This window comes from Manis javanica, chromosome 4 (assembly GCF_040802235.1).
Source record: "Manis javanica isolate MJ-LG chromosome 4, MJ_LKY, whole genome shotgun sequence".
Classification (NCBI taxonomy): domain Eukaryota; kingdom Metazoa; phylum Chordata; class Mammalia; order Pholidota; family Manidae; genus Manis; species Manis javanica.
In genome coordinates this window covers 52,935,306-52,962,756 of record NC_133159.1, presented here as the reverse complement: position 1 = coordinate 52,962,756, position 27,451 = coordinate 52,935,306, and the positions used below count along the sequence as shown (strand labels likewise).

The 27,451-nt window shown below is 38.0% G+C and overlaps 1 protein-coding gene across 3 annotated transcripts in view; it reads right to left on the bottom strand.

Moving 5' to 3' along the window:
• Positions 1-27,451, bottom strand: part of CACHD1 (cache domain containing 1) — a 212,995-nt gene that overhangs the window by 114,118 nt on the left and 71,426 nt on the right. For 2 of the 3 annotated variants that reach the window (XM_073234071.1, XM_073234072.1), the window contains exon 2: positions 11,909-11,971. In XM_073234071.1, the coding sequence (XP_073090172.1) occupies positions 11,909-11,971 (63 nt within the window). Of the gene's footprint in view, positions 1-10,014; positions 10,078-11,908; positions 11,972-27,451 lie in introns of those variants that run through there. The other variant, XM_073234073.1, reaches the window with a different exon arrangement.

Genomic DNA, 27,451 nt, shown 5'->3' with positions numbered 1-27,451 from the left:
TGCCTGACATCGGCATCAGTGGGTGTGACAGTGGGACTTCTCAAGGAATTTGCAGAAGAACCAGCATGCATGCTGAAGCACCTCAAAGAACTACAGACTGCTTAAATAACCAGTGAGGATGCCCACGACCAGCTATTTCAGCATGATCCCTACCTGTCCATTCTCTTAACATTAAAATAAAATTGTAGTTTTGGGTAAGATCCCAATGTTATCATGCCATGTGTTGTTTCATGGGTCCTGATTCTCAAAGAATTTAATCAATTTAAGAGTTCTTGGTATTAGCAGCAATTAGTCCCTTTATATCATTACTACAGGTGTCTCTTACTGTACCAAGGGATGAGCAGGATAGTCCCCGCTCTTAAATTTCTCACCAGGTTTTAGAATACACTTTGAGTTTGGTTTAGGTATTCTGCCAGTGCAGATGATTTGAAGTTGTTTTATTTTCTAGTAGGAGCAGCAGTTTTCAGTGGAGGATGGAATTGCAGAGGGAGGAGGGTAGATTGGAGAAATCTTGGCTGCTTCCATCTTGCCAGCACTTCTGAGTACTATCCAACTTCAGGATATTGGAAATGTGAGCCTAATGGGCTGGCTTGTTTCCATTTTTAGTAGGTTATTCATTTCTCATGATGAAGTCTTTGTAGCTTTTAGAATAAGGACTTAGACTCTACATATGCCCTTCTAGTTAAATGAAGTTTTGAGCATTTGCGTAAAAAGCCCAAGCCCATACTTTTCAAGGGTCTGCTTCACTGAAAGAAGGCATTTGCAAACATATGGATTGCAGAGTCATGTGAAAAGCTGATGTTCCAGCTGGAACAGGGAGAGATGCACAGCACGGTGGGAGCTTACAAGTTTTTTCCTGCTCTGCCCCAAAGGCCCCACCCACCCCTCTCCTTGGCTGCAACCGATTCTCTCCAGCTGTGCCTGCCTGCAACCTTGCCTTTGCTGATGGAGAAACTGTACCAGCCCCTTTGTTTGTTACCTTACAAACAAAGAGAATACACAGTGCAGGAAATAAAGGAACAAGGATATAGACTATTCTGGGTTTTTGCCAAAACAACAACACAAAAAACCTGTAACCTTAAATTCAAGCTTTAGTGTGTGGTAGTGGTGGGAGATAGAGATTGCCATTTTCTATTATTGGTTTCAGGTGCATATACAAATCTAAAAATGAATACTGTGTTAGAAATACTATAAATATGAGCATAGAGTACATATATGTAAACAACAGGTATATACTGCATTTTTGTGTTCAAAAGGAGCACATTATATAAAATATGTGAATATACAGGAGGAGGTGTGTGTGTGTGTGTGTGTGTGTGTGTGTGTTTAGGCAGGATTATCTCAGTTTATCTCAATACCAGGCACATACATTGTCCAATGTACAATACGTACCCTTGAAGTCAGCTGGTCTATATTTAGTATAGGAATTAAACTTTTCATGCATGCATATATACATATTTTAAATTCCAAATATATATAGCATACAGAACACATACTCCATACGTATTTTACTTCAAATACAAAGAAGATAAATACTTCAAATTACAAACTGCTGTTCATTAAATTGCACAATAGGTAGCTGTCAGGCTGCTCTCTGTCTCCTGGTCCACCCTGCTTTTTCACCAAGAAGCTGGCTGAGCAGTTCTCCAAGTATCCCAGATTATTGTCAAAGTTTTACCTTGGGAGAGGACCTGGGAGTTCTGAGAGGTAGGTAAGGATCTGCTACATTCTTCATGGAAAATGCACTAACAAAAAGCTTTACCGACCACTGTTCTACGGTGAGAATTCCAAATAGTTATCAGCTTCTACTCGTGTGTGACAGAAAGGCAACTCACTCTGTCAAACTTTAATCCTACATACTAGTCCAACAGCTGCAGTTTTTCACTCAATCCATTAGCTAGACACTCTTATTTAGGGAGCACTTATCTACAAAAAGAGCAACAACACAACAAAAAATACAGTAACCCAAGAGAAATTCCGCAATGCCACAAATTATAACCCACTGTCTTACCATGGTGTTAATAATGGGATAATGATGAACTGTGAAAAAGACAAAGGAGTCATCAAGGACCTCATTTACTTTTGTATCTTGTTTAGGTTGCTTGCAGGATCAATTAGTAATATAATGCTCTTTTTCATAAGGCTCAAGTTATATCCTCATGATTTATTAGAGTTAAAAGGCTTGTTGCTAACAGTACAGGAGGCACCACTCCACTCATTGTTTTACACCTGTCAACTGAGCATTCAAACCCAGTCTTCTCCTCATTTAGCAGCTAACTTTCCATCATAGTACTTAAAATATTTAGACGTATTACTTATCTTACTTTGGTCGGTGTGTAATACTCTCAAGAGAGGATAAACCACTTTCCTTTTAAAAGATGAAAACATATAGAAAAATCAGCAGTGGAAAAAGTATGAAAAGCAACCTCAGAGCACATTGATTAAAATTCTAGTCATATCACCTAATTCAAGAATGATTTGGGGAAATTACTTAATGTCTCTAAGTCTCAATTTCCTCAACTCTAAACCAAGGAGAGGAATTGTATTTCTATCACATAGTTGTGGTAAAAATTTAATGAGATAACTCACAGGAAGCAGTATTTGCTAAATGAACACAGGCTATCATGTCAAACAACCTTTTCCAAAGTGCAACACAATCCAGGTATATACTAATCTTGCATCTACCCCCATTTTTAGAATTCTAGAAAAAAAATACACCATTTGAACATAACTGAAAGTTCTCCCATACGAGCTGGGCTCCATAATCCATTTAGACCACCACTCTGCCTCTCATAAATACAATCAAGAATATTTTCCAAAGAAGGTATTTCTGTCCTTTGGGGCATCACCTGTATGAGATTAGCAAGATATACCAAACATATGAACACATGTCTCTTGTGATTTAAATATGTCCTTGGGATAAGCTCTTTGTTTCTCTTCCTACAATGCCAAGTACATAGTAAGTCCTCAACAAATGTTTGCCAAATTCATCAACTGCCTACCACTTACCAGAGGTATGTTCAGAATCTTCCCCTCCCAGAAATCATACTCTTATGTACCCACAATGTCTACCAAGCGCTACAGCATGAACTATTCTGACGTGGCCTCTAAACTCAGGAGTTTCGGTTCTCTCACATTTTTATTTTTAGAGGAGGTAAGAAATACCAGTTTTTTTCCTCTGCTGCAAAAACACTCATTTAATACTTTCTTACCCCTTCCAAAGTTTAAGGAGTATCCGCTAACAATATTTTTCAATTCTTTTAAATCAAATTCAAATTCAGCCTTGCATGATTTTTTGGACAGCAGTGTGCTGTAGTGTAGTGGTTTGTCAATCTTTCCTTTTTGAAAACGATAGACCATTCAAAAAGGAAACCTCCATGTATCAACCAAGTCAGGAGAATTGCTGAAGGAGGGAACAGAGAGAAAAAGGACAGAACCTGACCCCCTATGTTCTTTAATAGCCTCTGCAGTACCCTGTCCCATAGCTCTGGAAACATTTTGAATGTACATAGTGGAGCACTGGATCTAAATTCATTTGCTTTCAAAAATCAGGTTGTCTAATGGACTGCTGGTTATCACAGGGGCGAGGGGTGGGGGATGGGTGAAATAGATGAAGGGGATCAAGAGGTATAAACCTCAAATTATCAAATAATGGGTCACGGGAATGGAAGTACAGCATAGAGAATATAATTAGCAATATTGTAATATCTTGGTAATAGCAACAGAGGGTTACCATGACAAGCATTAAGTAATGTGTATAATTATCAAATCACTACATTGTATATCTGAATCCAATACAATATTATATACCAATAAATAAAAATGTGTACCAATAAAAAAAAATCTGGTTGTCTAACTTCTCAGTTGGGTGACCTTGGACAAGATATTTCTTTGTCAGTAAACCTCACAGACCTGTTTTTGAGGATTATTAATTCATACAGCAAATATTTACTGAGTACCTACCATATCCTATATGGAGATACTTTTTCCCAATACTGAGGGCATAACAAGGAATGAAATAGAAAAAAATCTCTGCTCTCATAGAACTTACATCCTATTAGGAAAGATTCACAATGAAAAAAAATGCATCTTTAAATACTAGGCAATAAATTATAAGGAGATAATTAAAGCAGAGATGGGAGTAAGAAGTATAAAGAGGGGTGCAATTAATAAAATTTATCAGTGGGTGGTCACGGAGGGCCTCACTCACAGGTAACACACTGAGCTAAGATGGAAAGAATGTAAGGTAAAAAGCCATGTGTCTATATAAGAAAAGACTTAAGGACAGTGCTTAATAATATATATGTAATAAATAATGCTGATTATCATAGCCAATACAATTTAAACAAAGAAAGCACAAAACTAGGATTAAAAATTCTGTGTCTGCTACTTTACCACCTCATGGGTCCTTGAACCACTTATAATGACCCCTCTGAGATTACAGTTTTTTCATGTGGCAAATGGAATAATAATACCTGTACTTTTTACAGAGTCATTAAGCAAATAAAATGAGAAAATATACATGGAAACACTAATAGATAAAGAATCACATAAATATTACAACTATCACAACCTCTCTTAGGATATCTTTCCACAGTGCAGACTACCATTCCATCTTATTAACAAGGTATCCAATGATTTGATTGATAGCCCAAGAAGAGGGTTTCTAAGATAAAAATTTTAGTTCTCTTGTAGAGAGTCAGACCATGAACAGAAAGAGCTGAAACCGAGCTAGATTGATTTCCAATCAAGGAAACCTAAACACTAACCTTGCAAAAGGCTAAACTCGCTGGGGCTCTGGGCTGAGAGAACAGCCATCTGTTTGCTCTGGTCCTTGGCTGATTCCTTAGAAACTCCCCATCTGGGTGGTTTCAATACCTTTCAACCTTCCTGTTGCCTTCCTATAGATTTAATAGCTTTTGTTCACACATTCAACAAACATTTAATGAGTATTTACAATAAACACAGAACCACATGCAGATTTGGGTAAGGGGATGAACTAAACCAGGACTCAGCCTAGGCAAATCTTCTGCGGACAGAAGGGGAAAAGGTTAGGGGCAAAGAAAAACTGGAATCGTTCTACACTACTTCCAGGATTCCTCTGGTCTGGACAAGTCTGAGCCTTGAACATACTTCACTGGGTAACTGTAAACAAAATGAGAACCTTCAGGCTAATACCACACTAGCTTACACTTGGCAGGCAATCCCAAAACAAATCCCAGATTCTGGAAATACAAATATTGAGGCACACGAGTTATCTCTGGCTTTTTTTTCAACAAATATTTACCAAATGCCTGCATAGTAACAGGCATAGGTAACCAGAATTCAAAGACAAGATTCTCAATTGCTCAGCTCTTCCAAAGCCCTTCTTCTTATCTAACAATTGTCCCATTTTCTCCTGTGGTCCAGTGCACAGTTCAACAACTAGCCAAACTTTCCTACAGTGGAGAGTTTCTGGTAGTAGAAGTACTGAAGTAATACAAACATAAAGCCAATATAAATCCCATGTCCAGGCTCTCATTTCCCAAACAGCATGGCTTCTATTTAAAGCACCCACTAGTCCCCTCCAGGATTTCTGTGATCATTCTCTTTCGGTAATTTTCCCCTTCTGAAGTTTATAAACCTTTCCTTCTAGGCCTTCCCAAAAAGGATTAAATAACAGACTGGGACTACCAATCTTCTCACCAATATATTTCAAGAAATACAGCTAAAATAGATCAACATGAAACTCAAATAAATATTCAAAAATCCAAAAGAAGGTGAGGAAGGGGGAACTAAAACAAAGAGGGGCAAATGGAAATAAAATAATAAAAATAGCTGACCCAAATACAACAATCAAACTAAATTTAACTAACCACTCTTCACTAAAAGACAGAAATTATAAAAGAAGAGATCAACTACATTCTATCTATAAGAGACACACTGAGAACAAGACATAAAAGTGCTTGTGAAAAGAGATATCATGCAAACAGTTAAGCACAGAAAGGGTGGAAATGCTGTATCAATATAAGGTAAAATAGACATCAAGGAAAGAGCATTATAACCAAAAATAAAGAACATTTCAAATGTCACAATTAACGACTAATCAGGTAAACCCAACAATCTTAAATGTGTTACATGCCAAACAATGAAGCCTCAAAAGAGGTGACATTTGAGGAAAGACTGGAAGGGGGCCAGGGCCCACCGGGATGCATGACTGAACAGCACCAGTGCGAAGACCCTAAGCCCAAAACGTGCCGACAACAAGGAGCCAAGTGTGGGGCCCCACAGGCCCAAGTCAGGAAGGTTTATCAAGAAGATGGAAGGGGTGAACTATTTAGTACTAATTTAATTAAATACAATGAAGACCCTGGAGGTCACTGGTGACCACGAAGAGAGCAGTTCTGTGGAAGTGGTAGGGCCAGAGAAGGTTTGAGAGAGGATGGGAATGCTGGATCTGGCAAGTATAGACACATCTCAGGGTTTGTGCCTCAAAGGGAAAGAAAGAAATGGGACAGCAGTTGGAGAAGAAAGTAGAGCAAGGGTTTTTATGTGTTTAAGATGGGAAATAGCATGCTGACATGCTGATGGATATGATCCTGAAGAGGTAAAAACTGGTATCAGGGAAGAGAACAAAACTGCTGGAGGAATGCCCTTGGCCCAAAGTCAAGCACCTTTCCTAGCTCTGTAAGTACTTCTCTTACCACACTCTCCATTCTGAAGGCTTCTAAAATCAGCTGCTGTCATCAACAGTTGTTGAAATACTGCATTATGAAAATGCAATTGTCATTTCACTGATAAATCAACAAAAATTATTACTAGAGCATTTGAAGAAAAAGAGCAAACTCTTAGAGCAACACGTGCAAGGTGGTTCTGATTCCTTTAGTGATCCAATCAAGTGCCTCATCTAGCTCTTTCTCCTTTTGTTTCTTCTTCACTGCTCAGTGTCTGTGCAGTGACTAATCAGGTAAACCCAACAATCTTAAATGTGTTACATGCCAAATAATGAATATTTACCAAATAACAAATTTTTACCAAACATTTAATGAGTATTTACATTAAACACAGAACCACATGCAGATCTGGTTTTGCTGTCTTCTGGAGCACTTGATCAAAAATTTATTTTTCTTGATTTGGGTTCAATTGCATACAATGCCCTTATGTGCTCACACAACCTCATTTCTCAAAGTATTCAAAAATGGAGTCTATGTGAAGTGTTCCACCCAAGAATGTGTGCATGGGATTTTTATTTTCCTGAGGCTATTGCCATAGTTTCTTGGCAACAAAACTACATAAACTAAACTAATTAAGGATTTAAAACACACTGCTAGACAATTTAGAGCCACACTCTGAAGGTTAATTAAAAAGAAATGAGAAAAGGCAAAAAAAAAAAAAAGTATATGGTAAGAGTCAAGAACCACAAAATGTTTTTTAGGTTTAATTACTTTGTTCCCTTAACCAGAAGATATTAACAACACGTAAGATTTATGGTCACATTATATAGTAGTTAAAGTCAGTACAAGTAGTACAAGTCAGATCCAACTCCCAATAAGATCTCATTAGAAAGAGGGAGGGTAAGATTCCATGGGCCTCTAGTTTTCATTATCCCAAAGAAGAAATGATGGATAGAAAACTCAAGTCAGGATTCCAGATAGAAAATTTACAAAAGCATGCATAAAGAACTGATTTCTTTTCGAGTAGAAATTGTGAGCTAACATTAAGAGCACATAGGTCAATAATCTGTTTTTGAATAACTAATCTATTTTTGGTTTATCAAACAAATCTTATTTTAGGAACAGTTATAATTGTTCCTAAAATTCGTAAGAGACCAGCGTCCTAAATGAAAAACACAATCACTGTTAGAGACACTGACCCCTCAAATAGGGTGAGAGCAAGAAATTTGGGAAATAAACTAGTGCCAAACCCTGCCTTCACCCTGTGGATGTGGGCACAATACATAGACCATGAGCTTTCACTTCAAGAATAGCACAGGGCAGCAGGGATAGAGATAAACCTCAAGGCTTGGTCAAGACGAACAATATGATAGAAGACAGTACATAAAAGTATAACCCAGAGAGCTCTACTCTCAGTGTAATGGGGAGTGCAGAGTGGACAGCTAGATAAAAAGACTCTACAGATGTTTGGATATTTAAAAACATATTTCTTAATAATTAACCTAAAACTAAACAAAAATAATGCATATCATAGAGGACCACTAGTACCATAGTTATGCAATACTTTTCTGGAGACCAGTTATAGCAAGATACAGAAAAGAAATGAAAGGTGTAAGAATTATAAGACTTACAAAGAGAGAATCAAAAATCTTATTTGCATATATGATTATCTACATAGAAAACCCAAAGGAATATACAGGCAAATTATTAGAACTAATACAATAGCTTAAGAAAGGTTACTAGATATAAAATACATAGAATTCAATTGCACATTAGAAAAATATAATTTAAAAAAATACTATTTATAATACTTATAATGTAAACAAAAAATCTAGATGGAAATCCCACATATATGGATATTCAAGTCTTTTGTGAACAAAACTATAAAACTATGTTAAAAGACACTGTAAGTAAATGGAGAGATATACCATGTTAGTCGTCTCTTCAACTGATCTATAGATTCATTATCCTGCCAGTTAAAATCCCAATAGGGTTTTCTTTCAGAGTTGAGCAAGTTGATCCTAAAATTTATATATAAGAGCAAAGGGTCTAAAATGAACTGCCATAGTGGTAGATAAGTACACCAAGAGAACCAAATCAAACTCAAACACACATAGAAACTTAACTTATCATGAAAACATACTGAAGTAGAAAGAAAAGACAAACTGTTAGAAAGGTAGTGTTAGAACACTTGGAAATACCTGAGGGAAAAAAGAAAAGAAACTGGATACCTGCTTCACATCCAACCCTAAAATCAATTCCAGGTGAATAAAAGTCTTAAGTGAGAAAGGCAAACGTTTTAGAAGACATCTAGGAAACACCTTTTTGTCTTTGGTGTGGAAAAGAATTTCCTTAATAAGACACAAAAGGACACAAATCAAAAAGGAAATGATGGATTTTAAAAAAATGGGCTCTGAAAATGAAAACTTCAGTTATTTAAAGGATATAAAGAAAGGGAAAGAAAAGCCATAAATTAGGAAAATATATATATGAAACATAAATCTGCACAGGAATCCTGGAAGGTACTGGCCATGTGTGGCTATTTTAATTCAAGTTAAAATTAATTTAATTACTCAGTAGCTCTAACTACATTTCAGGCACTCAGTAGCCACATGCAACTAGTGGCTGCTGGGTTAGCATTATACCACTGGAACAGCCCGAGAATCACAGAAAGTTCTCTTGGACAGAGCTAGTCTAGAACATGTATAGATGTTTTAAACTTCTAAAATACACAGGCAACCTAATTTTAAAAATGGATAGAGATATTAGCAGTCATTTAACAGAACACAAAGAGACAAAAAGGTATCATAACATGTAAACCATACTCATTTCAACCTCATGAGTAATCAGAGTAAAATAAACTCATTAGATACTGTTTTATAGAATTTGAGACCTAAGAGCTAAGCAGTTCCCTAAAGATTTCATCCTGCGTGTTGACAGGGTCCTGAGTTATTAATCAAATAAGAAGATATCATGAGTCTGTTTCCTCACTATAAAATGAGGATGTCTCCTGTCAATTCAACCCACCAAAGTGTTGTAATAGTGAAGTGATAGCAAAGTATTGAGTAAATATTCAAAACTAAGCTTTTATTGTTGTTGTTACTGTTAGGACCAGAATATTGAAAGGGTCTGGAAATCATGTCACAAAAGAAGAAATTATTTGAGCCAAGGTATTTTAAAAGTTAGGCAAAATGATAACGGCATGATAATAATCTCCAAGTACTAGATGCAAAAGAGGCAGATGATTTTGTTCACGGTTCCTCCAGAGGGCAGATTGGAGAGACTAGAGCAAGGTTAAAAGTATATTCTGGGTCAATTTAAAAGAGAACTTCTTGACAATCAGAGAGAGGAGGCAACTTACTCTGTGGTAATTCTCCTTCATCTGAATTATTCAGATAAGTTATTCAGAGTTTAGCAGGGAGGCCTGTTTTGGATGAAAATACAAAACTTTCAAATAAACTGTTAAAAATAGAGATAGCGTAACATTGCATGAAACTAATTTTGAAAACTAGCTCTCTTAATAATCATGAGGTTATCGGTAACTTACTTTACCTCTTGCAGCTTCAGTTTCCTCCTCTGGAATAAGGATAATATTTTTCGCTCAAGGTTATTTGGAAAAGTCAATCATGATAATGATAAGAGACTGAAATTGCCTAGCACCGGTGTTTCTTATGTGCTCAATCAGCTGCTATAATTTAAAAAAATTATTATGAAAGGCTTCCAAACTCGTTCCCAGAGAGATAAATAAAGCAATGACACCAGTTGCAGAAAAAAAAACAACTTTTAAGTTTGAAAAAAGCTGAAGAGCAATTTGTATCTGTTACTTCAAGGAAAGCAACAAAACCGATATCCCTGTATCAGTTTCTTTAAAATGTTATCAAATGGCCTTTGGTCTCCAAAAAGTTTCCTCAAATATGCTTTGGCTAGGAATCTTCCCTCCCCTAAAAAACACTTTAAATTTCATGACTCTAAAAGCACTTTCCAGGTTGCAGAAATAAAAATAAGACAGGAATTATGAAGACTTGATATAGCAAACCACATCATATTCATAATTCAGGTCATTAGTTTTAAAAAATATCTAAAGCTAAGAAAAAGAGTACATATATAACTACTCATATCCTCTAAATTTAACCTGCAGAAACCAATTAAAAAAAAACAGGAAATGCTGAACTTCAAGATTAAACCACAGTAATTTGTTATAAATATCTGCTCTATAAATAACTTCACTCTAATGGCACTTGCCAAGGTTTTTCCTCTTGTACAGCACCTCTGAAGTTCAGATCAAGTCAAGCTATTTTCCTTGTATAGCATAAAAATAAAAAATAAACTCAGAGAGACTTTAACGTGTGTGTTTTACTATAGTTATCTTTCATTGTGTGAAAGCACTCTGCTACACTCTGCTTTTTCGCTTGGTCCTGTTTTTTACTTAAGTTTCCAACCTAGCTTCAAATTACCAGGTGATGGTCACACAGGGTAATGAAGTTGGTGGATTAGCTGAAATTAAAACCCAGAATCCTCTTTACCACCCTTCTTTTCAAGCACAGATCAATTATTTATAACCAAGTTCACCAACACTATGTTTTAATTCAGGAAGCAATCCATTTGAAACCAGCTATAAATAAAGTAAAAAGAATCTGGTCTCAGAGCTTTTTGACCCCACAGTGTGTGGGGAAAAGATGGGAGGAAAGAAGCAAAGGGAGAATACAAGAGGAGGGAAAAAAAATGAAAGAAGCCAATATTCACTTGGCCGCTTCTATGCCAGAACCTTCCACATAAAGGATTCACTTATTCTAAGTTAATTTGACATTATTTAATTCTCACAATCATATAAGAAAGGTATTACATTCTCCTTATTTAAAGCTGAGAAACTGTAGCTCAATAAGGCCAAACTGTGCCATTACCAAGGGTCATGGAGGAAGTAGGAAAACCAGAATTTGACCTGAATCCTTTATCCTGTATCAGATGAAACAATTTCTAGTATTTTAAAATTTGAAGTTTAGGAATTTTCAAAAGAAAAAGGAATTGAATTATTTCCCAAGTATAGCACAAATAGCAAAAAACTACCCATATAACAATTATTTCAACTGCCTCTAAGAACTCATGTGAGGTTGTCACTATTATGATTAAAATGCATATGAAATGATATACGGAGAAGAACAGGAAGCCTCACATGGAGTTTGCTGGGAAAAAGTAATGAAACCACATCCAAAAGCAAGGAAGACAAAGAGACTGTCAAGTACCAAATAACCTCTTACCTGCTGTACTTCACTTTCTCCATTTGAGATTTTCTCAGTGTAAACAAACGAGTTGAATATCCGCTGCAACACAAAGAAAATGAATAAACATTAGACTTTCTAAATATATATAAGACAGCCATTTTCTCTATGAGTGTGTTTGTGTGAATAATTTGTTTACAATGCAACAGAATCAAGCAGAAAGAATTTAATTAAAATACAGTTACTTTACACAGAGAAATCCAACTATCAGCCAAAGTCAATCACATTTATATAAGCAATACCCAGGCACTTCTGCAGTGAAATAAACCAGATGTTACACTGTATTTTTCATTTTCAAAAATACATTTAATTACAGAGTTCCGGAACCCATGCCATTTTATCCGACTGGTATAATTTGACAAAGTTGTGTTTCTCATTTAAATCCTGCACTCCCTGAATGCTGTAATTGTTTACAGACACTACAATCTAATGTAATAAAGCTCTTTAAAGAAGATTCTTTCCATAGTCTCTCATGTCCCTGTCTAACCAGTACCTACCCAATATTATCTATCACCTTCATTACCCAAGCACCCCTCAGGACAGTAACATAATAGGGCTTGCCAAATATGTGTGGCCTTAAGAGAAGATCCCGTTCTTACATGCCTGGAAATACGACAGCCATGCCAAGACATTAGTCCAAAACTGGGGCACACAGGCACACACATTATTCTACCGTTCTCTGCCCAGTTAGTACCCGCTCCTCCCCATATTGCCTACATTTAAAACATTTCTGCAGACTTATGCTTTACCAAACCCTACCATTACTAGCAATCGTAAGAGATTAACATGTAATAAACTAAAGGAAAATGTAAGAATCCAAGATATGCATCTGTTAGAGGTGCAAACAAAGAGCAGTAACCTCATCATTTATCCTAAAACTTTATAAAGATTCCACTGGAACTCTCCAGAGGAGTAAGAAGTCAGACCTAGGAATGTCCCTTTTTCCTTTCTATCCTATTGCCAAGGATTTGTCAGCATCTGGAACAGCTTCCCAGACGGCCTAACACACCTGCATCGCTGTGCTACGGAAGACAAGTGTCAGGTTCATCAAGTGCTGTGCAAATGAAGGAAGATCAAGGTGCTGGGGCTGGGAGAAGAGGCGGGGGGAAGGGAGTGGCGATAGAAGCATGCAAACCTGGGAAGGAATGAGATGGGATGAGATGAATTGTAGTCTGGAAAACTAATTATGAATTGCCATAATTTTCCAACATGCCATTCATTAATTCAACAGGTGTTTATTTTCTCTTTCCTAAAAATGACTGCTGATAGGAAAGTTACAGAACATGGTGAAAATGACGTTGGCTACTATTTATTGAAGGCTTATAAGGGGCAGACATTATTCTAAGCATCTTTCACTCATTTAAATACATCTCTTCACTTATTGAGTTTCATAAAACACCTTTGTGACAGGCATTATTATTGACCCCATTATACAGATAAGGAAACTGAAGCATAATTTACTGAGTGCCTTATGAGACACATACACTGTACCCCATGTGCATATCTTATTTAATGTTCATAAGAAAACTAGTGCAGCTCCAAAGATGAAAAACTAAGACCCTGGGAAGTTAAATAACTTATCCAAAGTCACTTGGCAAGGTTGGAATCTGAACCCAGGCAGTGTGGCTCAGTCTGGTGCTCCTAATTCTATTGGCTCATAAGAATGGTTGCTTGCCACATACAAGAAACACTCTTCTTTGGTACTAACACCCAAACATAACTCAGATCATCAATTCCCTTTGTGTTGTTCCGAAATTCAAAAGGCTCTGAAAACCAAGTTTTGCTTAATATGTTTGTTAGCAAAAGATGATATGACCTGAACTTCTTTTACAGTAAATCCAAACTTGAATTGATGTGTATTTATAGTCTTATAACTACATATTGTGAATATTCATTAGTTTTGATGCAGATTACAGAGATCTGCTCCAGATCTCACTGGGGGTTATCATCAAGGGACATCAGTATTCTGAATCCTGAAAACAGATCTTGTTTTGGAAAAGGGATTACAAATTTGCAGACCTCCATTCCCACAAACTCTAAATTTCCAGTTTTCTGTTGACCAACTCAATTCACTACATTGTAACACTTTAAGAGGCTGGGCCAATGTCACTGCCACCTATACTCCCAGACCATATTCTTTCTTTCTTTATTTTATTTTGTTATCATTAATCTACAATTACATGAAGAACATTATGTTTACTAGGCTCCCCCCTTCACCAAGTCCCCCCCGCACACCCCATTACAGTCAGTCCATCAGCATAGTAAGATGCTGTAGAATCACTACTTGTCTTCACTGTGTTGCACAGCCCTCCCCATGCCCCCCACTACATGCCAATTATACATGCTAATCGTACTACCCCCTTTCTTTTTCCCTGCCCTTATCCCTCCCTTCCTACCCATCCTCCCAGTCCCTTTCCCTTTGGTAACTGTTAATCCATTCTTGGGTTCTGTGATTCTGCTACTGTTTTGTTCCTTCAGTTTTTCTTTATTCTTATACTCCACATATGAGTGAAATCATTTGATACTTGTCTTTCTCTGCCTGGCTTTTTTCACTGAGCATAATACCCTCTAGCTCCTTCCATGTTCTTGCAAATGGTAGGATTTGTTTTCTTCTTATGGCTGAATAATATTCCATTGTGTATATGTACCACATCTTCTTTATCCAGTCATCTACTGATGGACACTTAGGTTGCTTCCATTTCTTGGCTATTGAAAATAGTGCTGCCATAAACATAGGGCTGTTATCTGTCTTTTTCAAACTTGGCTGCTGCATTCTTGGGGTAAATTCCTAGAAGTGGAATTCCTGGGTCAACTGGTATGTCTATTTTGAGCTTTTTGAGGAACCTCCATACTGCTTTCCACAATGGTTGAACTAATTTACATTCCCACCAGCAGAGGGTTCCCCTTTCTCCACAACCTCACCAACATTTGTTGTTTGTCTTTTGGATGGTGGCGATCCTTACTGGTGTGAGGTAATATCTCATTGTGGTTTTAATTTGCATTTCTCTGATGACTAGCGATGAGGAGCATCTTTTCATGGGTCTGTTGGCCATCTGAATTTCTTCTTTGGAGAACTGTCTGTTCAGCTCCTCTGCCCATTTTTTAATTGGATTATTTGCTTTTTGTTTGTTGAGGTGCGTGAGCTCTTTATGTATTTTGGATGTCAACCCTTTAGCAGATCTGTCATTTATGAATGAATATATTCTCCCATACTGGAGGGTACCTTTTTGTTCTATTGATGGTGTCCTTTGCTATACAGAAGCTTTTCAGCTTGATATAGTCCCACTTGTTCATTTTTGCTTTTGCTTCCCTTGCCTGGGGAGATATGTTCATGAAGAAGTCACTCATGTTTATGTCCAAGAGATTTTTGCCTATGTTTTTTTCTAGGAGAGGAGGCTGTATTTTGGTCCCTGTTTTACTCATTTATTATTTCAACAATTATTAATAATGATTGCTAATACTTTTTATGGAGACCTTTATGGTTTGTAAGCATTTCTATACTCTCTACACCTAAAAAATGTGAGTGGTAAAAGAAATTTTAAAAAGCAGGAAAGGTTTAGATGAGCAGTTAGTGATTCTATAGACCATCTATTTTACACGACCTTCTAACAATCATCAAAGCGAGTACCTTTTTGCCTCTCTCCTTCCCCTCAGGGGAGGGGTGTTAGTGAGAACCCCATAGAACCTTGATAAGTAACTCATGACTAAACAGGTCAGCCAGCCATGTCTAGTGTAAGGTTAAAAATTCAGGCTTATGTGTGTGTACAAGATCTCAAGTTTGTTTCCACTACACTCTAGGTCAGTGGATGGTAATTGCCTTGCTTAAAACTCAAGGCCTGCTAGGCCCATCTCTCAAAAGCTTCAGGCTCAGTACTTTTATATTTTACAATTTCACATAAATGATCACATTTGATCCCACAACACCCCTATGTGGTAGGCAGGGCAGTGATCTGAAACCAATTTTACATAATAAAACCTATTGGCACAAAAGTTAGAAAATGTATCACAGGTAAGAAATTCAAGTGCTCAGATCTGAACCTAGGTCTTGAGTAAAAAACAGGCATTGCTTTTTACAAAGCTATTAAATTTACTCACATCACATTTTTGTTTAGGATAATTGAGAAACTCTAATACCTACCTGTGGAAGAAAGTGAGGATTTGGGCTTTTTCTATCCATTTTATTTTAAGCAAGATATAATGTGCTGGCATAACCTGCATACGTGACTAATGTCAGGAGTAAGCATCCCATACAAAGGTTTTTATTTTTTATTACTTTCTATTGATACATGAAACTGTGAAAGAAACAGAATACAGGGTTTGTGGGGTTTTTGGTGGGGGAGGGAGAGGGGGCGGTGTTTTTGAGAGCCAGGAATTCCAAATGATATACCTAGTTGATATTTTGGTGACCTCAGGGTAAAGAGTTTCTTGGTTGTTAGAGGACTTGAAAAATGGAAATGGAAAGTTTTCCTAAAACATGAAAATGATGAGCAATCCCAAGAGGTCAGATCATTCGGTCTTCTTGGATGATTTACTCACAGCAACAGGGTTAGGGTATGGGTGGGTGGGGTGGGCATTGTGCATTCTATTTCCAAGTTGTCATTTTCTCTTATCCCAATTCCCTGGCAGACCAAAGGAATTCTGGAAATGTGAACTGTTCCTCTGAGCACAACCTGGAGGGCATCCAAAGTGCCTCTCCTCGCGTGCATATCCCTGGAAGTACGGCAAAGACACTATCCACCCTTGCCTGTTGCTCCTCATTTTCACCAGATGCTAAAAGTAAAAATATATGCTTTACTGTACAGTGAAAAGGTCATTAAAATGGGTGGAGTTTTAAAACATTTTAAGTAGAAGTATTTCACTGAATCCTATTAGTTCAGTTGATTTCCATAATCAAAGGAAAACAAGATGCCTTATTCTTATGCTCATGAGCAGTGAGGACTCTGATCTAAAGACAAAATTGACCTTTCTCTCAATGTACACACTTTGGAAAACTACAGCATCTTCTAAAGTTAATTATATGTATATCCCGTGACCCAGCAGCTCCATTCTTTGCTATATACTGAGCAAATGTGTTTATATGTTTACCCAAAGAAAAGCATAAGAATGTTCATACCAGCACTACTCATAATAGCCCCAACCTGGAAAATATCCAAATGCCTATCAGCAATAGACTAGACAAATAAATGGTGTTTTCACACAATGGAATATTCCGAGATGGGAATGAACATACAAATGGCAACATGCATAAACATGATGACTCTCAGAAACGTAACAGTAAGTGAAAGAAGGCACTAGAACACAAAGTATGTAAGCCCATTTATATCAAATCCAAAAACAAGCAAAACTCATCTTTTAGAATCAGGATTGTGGTTACCCTTTGAGGGAGGGAGAGTGAACAGAACGCAGCAGGAAGGCTGCTTCTGGGATGCTGAAATGTTCTATTTTTTGATCTGGGTGCTGGCTAAGGGATGTGTTCACTTTAGTGAGAATTCATCAAGTTTACACTTACGACTACACTTTTCCTGTGTATATGCTATATGTTGATAAATTTACTTTAAACATACATTCCAGGCAGTCTTTAAAATAGACCCTATTCAAATATTTTTGGATATTTTTTAAACTATGCATTTTAAAAAAGGACAAAAATATTAAATGGGCTATTATAAATACTTAAGGAAACATCTACAGCCCAATCTGTAATCCAGATGAAATTGGGACTGCACCGCCTGAAGAATCCTGTAACAATTCACAGATAAGGTCTCTTGAGCTTTCCCTGAGGCTGTATATTAATTGCTCCCTCACACTCTCAGTACGTAATGTTATTTAGTTCTTCAGTTTCCCATCCAATGGGGCTGTACTAACCTGAATTTTCAGCAAGGAAAAAGGTGTCTTTATCTGAGTTTCATCTAACCAGGATGCTCTAAATTTACATAACACAATTTAATCAATCTCCTCTCTGCACATTCTATTCTTTTCTTCACTAAGCACTGCCCTTCCCCTCCTACAAGAGGAGTTTCAACTCAAAGTTAGAAATTAAAGAGTCATTAACAATTGAATACAGATTCCCCTACCTCCACCGCAAGAGAAGGAGAAAAGACATGGTGCTGTGGGTGTGTGTGCTAGTGCACATGAGTGTGTATGTGGGGAGAGTGGCCTGCTTTCCCCCACCTCCTAAGGGCTGCAACTTCCCTGTCCTCACCCCCACTCTGCAACCCACCCCTCTACCCTCCAGCTCCTTCCCTCCCAAATCTATTTAACTTGAGCCTGTTTAACAGATGGCAAGAGAATTCCACTTTGCTGGAACAGGAACAATTACATGAGTGTTTAATAAAATGGTCAGTCCAGACAGTTGGCCCCACCTTCACTCTTCCGACAGCTCTGCCAAATTTTAACTAGATATGTAAATGAATGGTACAGCACAATACCACAGTGAAGAAATAAATACCTCTACAAGCCTAATGAGATTCTGTTGGTCTCCTTCCCTGATCTTTGCTAAGAAAATGCAGGAATGAATTTTTATTCAAAAGCTTATTCTCTTGATGTTTACAGGTCTCCAGTGCAAGCCAATTTGGCTGACAGTTCACTAATAGCTTCATTCCGTTCTGGATCTCTTCCTATGATTCTAGGAATTGTGGCCAATGGGGAGGAAAATATAGATCACCACTGTTATCTCAAGAAGTTGACCAACATTAACTATTAAGAAAGAAAGTACTGCCATTAAAACAAACTCCTACAATCACTAGACAGGGAGTAAGTGGCAACTTAATGTAAGTGTTTCAGAAAAGAAAACATACGCATGACTCTCTTCTCCCCTAAGTATAACCCATGAATAATCTTTTACTAGGTCTTAAGGGATCTCTCCTGCCCAGATTAGACATCATCTGATTTTTATCAGACTATTTAACCTCACACTTAAACATAAAAGATGGTCCAGAAAAATGGCATTCTCTGAAGTTTATCATTATGCATTCTGAGGTCACAAATCTGGTGCTATAAATCTCAGTCATTTTTAGAAATCTCTGAACTTGTTCATTCTGAAAACAGATGACACAGGAATATAGTTTACCAAGAGTACTGAAAATGTTACCACTAAAAAGAAAATTCAACAATAACCTCGATATTCAACAATCAGGGACTGATTAAATTACTCTTCATTCAATTAAAAATACATTGTGCAGCTATTCAAAGTATACTTACAATGAGTTTGTTATTGCTCATATTTTAAAAGCTGCATTTAAATATGCAAATATTACTCTAGCTGTATGTGTGAGGTATAGACTACACATAATAACATTATCATATATATTATCAAGGGTTGAGAATGGATTCAGGTGCTTTATAACACATTTTCTCATTAAATATTCACAACCCTTCATAGTAGTTAGGATGTCCTCATTTTACAGGAAACTGAGATTCTGAAAGTTTTAACTTGTCCAAATTTGACCATTAGTAAGTGGCCAAGTCTGGATGCAAAATGTGCCTTACTCCAAAGTTTATGTATTGTTGTCTTGCCCATGGGTCTCAGCCCTGGGCAAGTTCACTATGGATTCAGTGCGACCATAGAAATGACAGTAGAATGTTCTTGGGATAAAAGGGTTACACCCAATTTTATTTCCACCGTGGCAGGTCAAACACTAAAATTCCTTTCACTTAGAGCGAGTCTGCAAGCAGCAAGTCAGTCTCTGCCTATGGGCCTCTCTGCCCCCACAGCCTTCCTCTGGGCCTCTGTCCTCTGCTCTGCTCTCCTGTAGCCTTGCAGCCATGCCACCATGTCACCCAGAGCACTGAGCAGAGCTCTTTATAGAGTCAATAATGACGTATTGCCCACACCTGTGTAGTGAGCTAGCCAATCCCGGCCAGGTGAGAATCTTGGCCACAGGAGCTTTAATTTTATCCACAATCATCCTCTATGTAAACACCACCTAAACTGAGGAAACTTACAAATCTAGTAAGTGACCAAAATAGTAGTATGGCTTGCCTATAAATAATGAATCCAGAACATATTTTCTTTTCTCCCCACACCCCCATCTCAAAATGCAGCATCTATTTCCTTTGTAATGGATAATGACAAACATTTTTCAAAGAGTTGTCACCCTAAAAAAAGGGCACTCAGAGTTACAACAACACAAAGAATCATTTTCACTAAATCACCACCTTGAGAGATTCCAGAGGAAAAAATAAATGCAGGTACTTATGCTTGATCCTCACTATAAAAATTAGATCTTGAAAAGCACAGTGAATTCTAGTAACAGAGCTATTCCAGTGTCATGACAAAGGGAAATGCTGAGGTACTGGATAGCATGATGGAGGAAGAGGCCTGGAGGGAATTTCAAGCAAAACTAGTCAGTACACAATAGATGACCTTGTATAAATGGTACTTGTGGGTACACAAGTCCTGGCCCAACAGACTTCCTTATTTTGTTTTAAGGTTGTTACATATTAAAAAAATGATCACAGCTGTTGCTTGTATGGTGTGTATTATCTATCTGGCCAGAGGTACTTTACATATATTAACTCACTTAACTTCATAAATGTGAAGGTGAATTTATATACAGAGCCCTGAAAAAATTATGATAGTTATTCAGACAGTCTTGATGGTTGTTCCAGTATTACTCTACTCTATTGTGGTTCATCTGTTAGGAATATTCTCTTAATGAGTGTTATTCTATGGCAGTTGGAGTTACCGGGAGAAGACAAATACCTGGGCAGATATTTACCATCTTAAATCCACCTCATTTTAACAATCGCCCACCAACGGTAATCTCTCCCTCCTCTAAACTTCAGCAAAGATGGCCTATGCTACAATTAAAAAATATGTTCACTTTAAGTTTTAAAAATATGTAGAAAATTTGAAAATATGGAAAGAAAGAAGAGACAAAAAGAAGTCTAGTATCTGGCTACTCAGTAAAAACCAACTACTACTTACATTGTACTTTACTTTATTCCAGTTTTGGATTTTTAGTTCTAACTTTGTTGTAAATTCTTTGACAACTTAGTCCATGCTGTGGTTCCTTAGCTCAGTGCATTGTACCTAGTGAGCATTAGGTAAGCATTTGTGTTTCTGGTAAACCAGGCATTAACTTATTCAGATTATTTTGGTAGGTTATTCAACGAGCTAGCAAAAAAAGGAGAAAAGTACCCTTTCTTTTTAAGATAAAAAGTGTTCCCCTTCTCTCAACAATCCATCACAAATGTCCCCCCTGCCCCTCCCTCCTGTGTTTTCTTCGTTGTCCTCTTTAAGCTGTAAGTATACATACACAGCCACTGGGATACTTCAAGTTTGCAAAAGAACTCTAATTATTAATTCCTTAGACTAATAGCATTTAACTTAACACCCTTAAAACCAACATGAGCTCTGAATAGTAAGAAGGATGTGGGAGAGTCACAAGTCGGTGACGTGTCACTTTTACAAAGGACAGCCTGTTTTGGACCACTCTATTCCCTCAAAGGAAATAACAGGGAAAAAGGAACAGCCTGTCTGCAGTCGGATTTAGCAAGGTAAATCTAAAGCAATCTGAGCAAGTAAGGTTTCTAAATCTTGATCACTTGATTTGCTGTTGTAGCATTCAAAAACAGGCAAGTAGGGAAGTAAATATGAACCCAGAGAACAAAGGCAAAAGAGGACAGAAACACTTCCTTAAATGCAATAAAGCTTATGGAGGATTATTGGATTTTTGTTGCTGTTTTGACTTTCAAAGGAGGCAAGAGGGAAAAAAGCATGTAGATCAGTTCAACATGTTGGAAAGATTCAGCCTTTAGCCAAGGTAACTTGACTGTAAGTAATATTCATGACAATGCATGTGGCAACCTTTCAGAAATGGAAAGCTGAGTGGCCCAAATGCTCTACACACGGGGCCAAATTTCCACTCTCTTAATTCCCCACCCCCCACCCCCTGGGAGCTCCAGTAAGACATTTTGTTTCACCTGGAAAGAAAAAGAGTGTTGGGGGGACTATTGGCTGTGCATTTATTCTTGGGAGTGGGGCATGGCAGTGCGGTGGGGGAGCACTTCAAGTATACAAGCTTTTAATATTCAGGAGGTGTGCGCAAACCCATACACATGCTCAGGGCTTTGGGAATCCATCTATTCAGGACAAAAGGACTGGAATCCCTGAAATACTTAACCTTACAGACCTACGCAACAATATTTAATTAATAACTCAGTCAACTATGTCCTTTCTCAAGGAGTCAGAAATCATGTAAACTATGGCTCCACATTCTTAAGGAGCTCAGGCTCTAGTTGGGAGAAGAAATTAAAAACAAAACCTTGTAAGTAATAGTGAACAAAGCAATACAGACTCAGTATGAACTCAGTATGTTTGGCACAGGCCCAAGGTGTTGTCAGGGGGTTGGGGTAGGGACTCTGCAACAGATGGGACTTGGACTCCAGAGCTTGGGTGACAGCACCTCAGAGCACTCACAGAGAGGGTCTGGAAGTAGTACTAAACACAAAGTACTAAGTGCTTTGGGCCAGGCACTGTGCTACATGCTAGGCATATAAGAATGAGCAGAACAGACAAAATCCTTGCCCATGTGGACCCTACGTCCTGGATTCTAGGTCCCTTGACCTCAAGAAAACTCTTACAAAGGACTTACTAAGCACTGACCTATATATTGGAAATGGGGTGTGTTCAAAGATAAGGACATTGCTTCTTTCCTGGAGAAGTTCACATTCTTAAGAGAGCCCCTCAAGTCAATAATTATGACATAAAGTCAGTTTCACATGGGGAGATTTTGGAAATAAAACTGAACTAAATGGAATAGAAATGACTGACTAGACTGTGAAGGTTTTTCAAGCCAGGAAGAGGAGTTGGATTTTATGCATATGTTAGGCACTTAGTAAATATTTTTTGAATGAGTAAATGAATAAATGCATGTTTGCTGAGAAATAAAGAGCTGTTAAAAGGATTTTCACTAGGGAGTGACATGATGAAATAGGTGATTTAAGAATGTTTATATTCCACATGCTTGGAACCATGCACCCACTTTTCTAAACTGTTCCTAAGCCTTCTCACAAAGGGAAAAATTTAGTCTGTTTAAAAACCAGTTACAATCCCAAGGGTCTGCGACAACTCCAAGGCCAAAAGAACTGGATCTAGCACTGGCACTTGAAGGACCCTGGATTGAAGTTTCCCATGTGTCTTATCTCTGTAAAATTATAAAATCCTCTGAGGACTGTTTTATTTAATTTTGCAATCCTTATAGCCCTTGCACAAAGCAATTTTACAGAATGAGACTGAGGAATACTTGTTCAAAAAAAATTTCAAAAATAACTGAATGAAAAACAACTGTTGGGGTTTAAATCACAGTTACAATGTTGCAATTCTGAGATGAAGACTAATTTTTGACATTTCAAAATATGCTACTGGGAGGCTGTTTTGGATGTTTTTTTCACATGTTATATTCATCTGTACCTTATCCAAATAGAATTTTTATAAATGAAATTATGCCATAGTCTTTTATTTAAAGAGATGCTCTTTTAGTACAATCATTAAGTACAGGAACTATAAATCAAAACATCACAAAACCTAACTAACCAATCATGGCAAACCGCAGCTCTGTATAAACTAGCTCTGGGGCTTGGTGAAGTCATTCGGCCTAGTTTCCCTCATCTATAAAATGGAAAACTGGGGAAGATTATATAAAACTCAGTAATCCTAAAACTTCCATTCTACTATTGTGCTAGAATTTTATTGAGCTAACAACTGCTAGACCTTTTTGAGAAGCTACTAATGCTAGTAGGTCTTTCTGTCTTAGAGATTGATGTTTCAAGACAATTATATTTACTGATGAAATATGACTTCAATTGTTACAATAAAATCTGTAAATATATCTCTGAAACTTGCTACAGAAGGAGTGGCTAAGTATTGATGGAATTTTTTTTAAGATGAATACTTCAATGGAAAGAAAAAAAAATCTGGAGAATGGCGAGTTTAAATGTGCACATTTAAGACATGAATCAAAGCAGTTAGGCTTTATGAAATAAATGTGATGCTAATATGATTATATAAATGTCTCCCAGGTCCTCCTGACTGTATCGTTTTTCAGGCTCTCCAGCCACAGTGCCTGTCACGCATATTGAATACCATGGTAACAACTCTGACCTGTAATGGCTCCACCACAACATGCCATGATTCTCAACAACAATTACTAACATCTTGATGAATGCTGGCTCTCTGGGCTCAGATTCACAAAACAATTTCAATGAATACATGCTGATCAGAAATTTTCTTCCGGTTTTAGAGGTAAAGAAATAGAAATGTGAAAAGGGAGTTAGAAGCAAAAATCCTCTGTTACCAACTTGGTAGACATGGAGATGTTTAGATTTGCCCCCATTTTTTAATTTGTAAAATGGAGGTGATAATAATAGCTGCCTCAATAGGGTTTCTGTGAGGTTCAATGCATGTACAGGCATTTATTCTTTGCTCACATTAAGAGCTCAAAATAATAGATTTTTAAAAATCCTTCAAAAAGACCAACTATTCCCTGGAATAAAAAGTCAGGAACACTTCCAAATCAGTTTTTCTGAAGTCTTCCAAAGTGACAAGACTAAAACTCTGTATTTTCAGGAAATGGCTTTCCCATTAGCTCCCAGTACCTTTACAAGCTTGGCTCCCAGTCTCAACATGTAGGCTTCTTCATATTTCTTTAGAAACCCACAGGTAGTTCGGTCCTTGAGAAAATGACTTTCCCCCTTGATTGCTGATAGTACCTAGAGGGGAACACCTGGCAGAACATACCCCAAATCTGCAGTTTACTTGAGCTCAAGGTTCTGGCCACAGATGCCAAGGAGGCCAAAGGAGTAAATTAAGGTTGGAAAATACGTCACAGAGGTGCTGGTCTCTCCCCATCTAGTACCCCTTAACCAGTATGGTTCCTTCCACTGCACAGGGCAGCACGAGTACTGTGGGAGGTAAGCGGTCCTGAAAATCCAACCTGCACATACTAAGCCCACCAGGGCCACATACGAGGGGCAAATGCCACCTTCTGCCAACCTCCAACAGAATCCATGGGCTCATCTGAGACACCTTCCCAGGCTACCTATAGAGGTTAAATGCTGTCACTAATACTTACTTTCACATTGTATTGCAAGTATTTGTTCATAAACATTAGAACAGTTGTGATTCCCACCAACACCAAATGCATTTTACCTACATTATCTGTATAACAATAAGAATATTATACCCAGCAGTAATAGTAGTGTAACTCCATTCAGGTTCCTGGACCCGATTCTAGTGTGTGTAAGTAGGTCGGAGGGGGTCTTCCCACACATACTAACACCAAGCAATTCTTGAACACCAGCAGGGTGTCCGAGAACTCAACTCAATTCTGACGCTATCTGCCTGGAGACAGCACCAGATTCCCAGGTTAAGGGCTCCATCCTACAGGACTGCCCTCCACCGCCCACTCCAGACACCGGTCGCAAGCCCCAGGCAGTTAGTTCCCTGTGCTTCTAACCTACTGGCTACAGACTGGACATTCCCTCGACCTCCCTCTTAGATTCGATTAATTTGCTAGAGCTGCTCACAGAACTCAGGAAGGCACAAGTTTACCAGTTTAATAAGGGACACCATAAAGGGTACAAGTTAACAGCCAGATGGAGAGACACAGGGAAAGGTCCCAAATAAAGGAGCTCCTATCGTCGTGGAGCTTGGGGCACGGCTGACTGGCACGTGGAGCCCTTCTGGTTCCCCCAGCACAGAAGTTCACCAAGAAGCAGGATCCGACAGCACAGAGCAGGCAGAGCAGAAAGATAGAGACCAAAGAGCTCTTCTCAGGGGCTTCTGTGAGGGCATCATTGCACAGTCATGACTGACTAAATTACTGGCCACTGGCTGATTCAGCCTCCAGCCCTGCCCTTGGGTGGAGGACCAAAAGTCTCTCATTAACATGGCAAAACACCTGTTTCACATTTAAGACTGCAGCGTTTTTAGGAACTGTGAAGACCAAATATACCTGGGAAATATATATTCGGTCATATGAATGACCGAATATATATTTTCTTATAACTTATTATATCACAATAGTATATTAGCATAAACATAAAAATTAGTATAAACATAATTATGTTAGTATAAGCATCAAAATTTTGACCTCACGGAGGGCAAAAACAACTCCTGTTCACCCAGAGAGGAGTATGGTATCTAAGATCCAGTTTGGGCACCATCCAGATGTCACTATCTCAGCTGCATGACCAGCACAAATTATTTAAATCTTCTGAGCCTGACACACTTCGAGCCCCACAGAGATAGAATAGAATGATAATCACTACCTACAAGGTTTCCTGTTAGAATTAAATGGAATAACAAGCTAGGACAGTGTCTGACATACTGTTTTTACCCATTAAGCAGAGCTGGGTATTAAATTATTATTTTCTCTGTATATCCAACATCCAGCATAATCACAGATACATGTCCAATAATTGTTCAATGAATAAAAAGAGATGGTACAACTTGATCATTTAACAGAAGAGGAAACCATGTCTCAAAGAAGGTTGGGATAGGTCACGGACCAGAGGCAGGATCAAACACTGCCTTCTTCCACTATTACAATTTTAACATGCTGATTTCTCATGTAATTAAAAAAAAATACCTGGCTGCCGTGCATATGGAACTAAAAACTAGGTCCCATTTATTTTCCCCAAAATGCCAGTTGGAACAGGAAGGGAAAATACATTATCTAAAACTACTGAGCAAAGAGAAAACCAGAACATCAAATTATTATCCCCACCAAGTAAATATTTAATTTGGCCTGAGTTCCTGGAAGGAAGCGTGGTATAGTGGAAAGAGCGTGGGCTCCGGATGCAAGGATGTCAGAACTCTGGCCCTCGGCTCCACTACTTACTATTGTGGGGTTAAAGGCTTGTCCAGAGCCACCATTTTCCCATCCCTGAAACACGTTATGCAATGATGAGGAGTGTAGGAGAAGCAGAAGCAGTACTAGCAGATGATAACAGTAAGATAATTTGTTTTTATTTATCAGGACCTTTTGTAGAGATGAATGCGACAGAGTGAGGGTGGCTAGCTGAGTACGCAAGGTCAGAGTTCTCAACAGAGCTACAGAATGAGGCCTCGCGGACACTGGGCCACGGAAATGCAATGATCGCTCTACCTCCGACACAGTCCCTGGGCTCTCTGAGACACCTCCCCAGGCTACCTAAAGAGAGGCAAAGCAATTAAGCCCCCAGAAGTGAACATTTACTTTCACACACTGTATTGCAACTATTTGTTTATAAACATTAGTAGTGACCTCACAGAGGGCAAAAACAACTCCTGCTCATCTGCAGAGGAGTGTGGGTAATAATATCTCCCTTTGGGCAGAGACTTTCTGGGGCGGTAGACTAGAACCAGTTCTAGTTCTAAAACTAGACTGTACTGATGGTTGCACAAGTCTGGAAATATACTAAAACCACTGAATTATACACTTTAAAAGGATGGCTTTATGGAATAAAAACTACATCGGTAATAAATAGTCTTACAGTCATAGGTATGAGGGCTTATTTACCATCTATGAGAGGAACAGG